General features: G+C 38.5%; 1 protein-coding gene across 1 annotated transcript; it reads left to right on the plus strand.

Moving 5' to 3' along the window:
- Positions 1–958: 958 nt before the first annotated feature.
- On the plus strand, positions 959–1,505 carry LOC148847745 (phytosulfokines-like). Its single transcript, XM_088948562.1, has 2 exons — positions 959–1,218; positions 1,336–1,505. Exons 1-2 carry the CDS (start codon positions 1,098–1,100, stop codon positions 1,434–1,436), a joined length of 222 nt encoding a protein of 73 aa, XP_088804688.1. The 5' UTR covers positions 959–1,097; the 3' UTR covers positions 1,437–1,505.
- Positions 1,506–2,870: the final 1,365 nt, after the last annotated feature.

A 2,870-nucleotide genomic window follows, 5' to 3' on the forward strand; every position in this document is an offset into this window, starting at 1 on the left:
ATCTTAAAAATGGGAAATTACTTAAATTTCTCCTGGAATTTTTGACAATTACTTAAGTCTCCCATTGCACCAGTGAAAAAATTTCTTCACATTTCAAAGAAATGTGCACATGCACCCTTTAAGTTAATTTCCTTGACTACGACAAATGCTTTAAAAATTTGAAAATCCCATTCTTATTCATGAAAAAAGATAATGTTAATTTTATATATAAAAAATGTATTTTATTAATGGTAAGAAAGGCATAGTCAAGATTTTAATATTTTCATTAAAAAAATTAAGGAAGAGGACGGCTTTGCATATTCTAGATCTAGAGGGTCACTGGTTGACCAACTAATTGCAATGGTCAACCAGTGACCCTCTAGAACAGGAGGCATTAATCAAACCTACTTCTTGGTAATATGACCAGTAGCCCTCATGTCCGAGTTTCAATCTGGTCGGGTCCCAATAATTGGGATTTGGGGACATCTCAACTCCGGATCTGTTCTTCATAGAGCATACTTTACACCAGTTTTATAATATGCTTTAAATCATACATTGAAAATATTTCTCATATTTGTATGTTTCTAATACATAAAACTAATGTAAAAAGCATTCTGTGATGAATAGATCCTAATTTGGACATCTCGCCATAATAAAGATACGAAAGATGTTTTCAATGCACAGCTGCAATGACTATTGAAGCCCTATATTCACGTCACCCTGTTCTCTATCAATCCTCAGCTCCTCACCCCTCACCCCACCCCAGATTCCCATGTGATTGTGAATTATGTAAAATAACCCCTGTAAAAAAGAGGAATATTAACTAGCGGTTGGTTTAAGTAATTTTCCTTTTAAAAAACCTGTGGTCGCCTTTCAATTAGCAATTTATTTCCTTGCCATATTTACTACTTTGATTCTCAATCTATAATTTATTGCCTAGCAACAATTCGTATTTCATATTCCAGTTGTTCACACCTCACACACTTGACAACACTCTTCATTTCCGTTTCTCTCCTATCCTCCTCTCATCTATATAAATTTCATCTCTGCTTCTCGTGACTCGTGACTTACTTAAGAAACCCCTCCAACTTGCAAATTGCAATACATTCAATCCCAACATGTCGAAAGCTACCGCCCTTTTTGCAGTAGCCCTCCTCCTCTTCGTCTCTCTGACCCACGCCGCCAGGCCGGAGCCTTCCCTTCCTACCCACTCTCCTTCCAAAACCCAACCGGCGGTACGTTCGTCTTTCTCTTTTTCTATTATCTGACTTCTGTTCTGTTCTGTCTTTATCCCATCTGAATGGATGCTTCTTGATTTCTGGGTGTTCTGCTCTGTTGTTCAGGGTCTTGATTCAGTTGAAAGCTGTGACGGAGTTGGGGAGGAGGAGTGCGCGATAAGGAGGGCTCTTGCCGATGCTCATACTGATTATATCTATACACAAGACAACCAGCCATGAATTTTGTTCCCTCATTGACTATATTTCTATTCCAGCTTATAAATAAAGAATTATAACTTAAGAATTCAATTAATAGGTGTCCTTTACCATATCCATGCGTGATTGAATTTGCTTCCTAAGTTGTGCGTGTTCTTCTCGGATAGATTCCCGTGGATTGTTTTTCTGCTCCTTTTTTTCCACCTAGAACGAGAAAATCTGTTGCTTGTTGATTTTACTTTTTACAACCACAAAAGTTGCCTGGATGTTTCTTTGGTCTTTGGAAGGATCTCTGGTGAGTCAACTTCCTCATGGATTAGTAGCTGAAAAAACGAAAGAGCATTTGGTAGACTCAGGGAGCTTAAAAAAAATGAGGTTTAAGGCATACTTATCACTCATGGGTTTCCTTTGTTAACTATTATTTATTAATTTGAGCTAATTTGGCTCTCTGTTAAAAAAAAATTCCACTCTGTTACAGCTCTCAAGTATGAATAACAAGGAGTTATGATCCATGATGCGGCCACCAAACTCACCATAGCGGAGCAGAAATCTTGAAACAGGCAACCGTTCGTTGGAAAAGAAATAAATTAGACAGCAATAGCCAATAGACAAGAGCTAGATATTTCTTTTTTCCTTTCCCATTAACTGAGCCTGGTGAGAGGTAGAGATATGGGGTTGATATGTTAAATCATCTGGAAGATAAATTATTTGTTTCATTTTATGGTATGGGTAGGTTTGGTTTAGCAGCAGAATTTTTGAGATTTAAGCACACGTGAGCGTCCATACAGAGAGCAATATTCCAACAAACATTCACCATGAATAAATAAATGCAGAGTCGGTGTTAGTTGATGCCGGTCTGGGGAGATGAGCCCCAAATCCTTACTTTTTGTCGGTGTTTACAAATCTCATAAATTTTGTTGTACCAAGCATTCTCTTCAAAATTGTTGTACCCAGTGTGAGTCCTAGCCCGCCCTCTGCGCTTCTCTTTATATTCTCTTTTTCCGCATTGCTGGATGGATATGGATTGATTTTCTAATGTGGAATTGTGGACCAAACACACAAACCCCCAAGCGGCGAAGGCCTTCTAGAGCAAAAGACATTCAAAAAGTACAGACGATATCAGTGGATCTATTCTATATACATCCGTCATCCGTGATGGAGTTGGACCATTCATATAATCAGTGATGTGATCCTTACAGATTACAGCACACCGGTTGTTTGAGAGTACTCCTTTCTTTCTTTCTTGCTTTAACGATAGAATCGAACATTTGGTTGGCTGTACACATATCCACGTACGACGCCCATTGGCTTAAATGAACAAAGCTGCAGAAGAAAAAACAAGTATACACAATAAGGCGAGATACTAGTGGAGACATCCATATAAAGCACATATCGATTGCGTGTTGTGCTCTACGTCCTATCGACTTATCGAGTGAGCTGTGAGCAGAAGCAGATGGT

Source organism: Nelumbo lutea, chromosome 6 (assembly GCF_056320005.1).
Source record: "Nelumbo lutea isolate HS-2025 chromosome 6, American lotus-T2T, whole genome shotgun sequence".
NCBI classification, from domain to species: Eukaryota; Viridiplantae; Streptophyta; class Magnoliopsida; order Proteales; family Nelumbonaceae; genus Nelumbo; species Nelumbo lutea.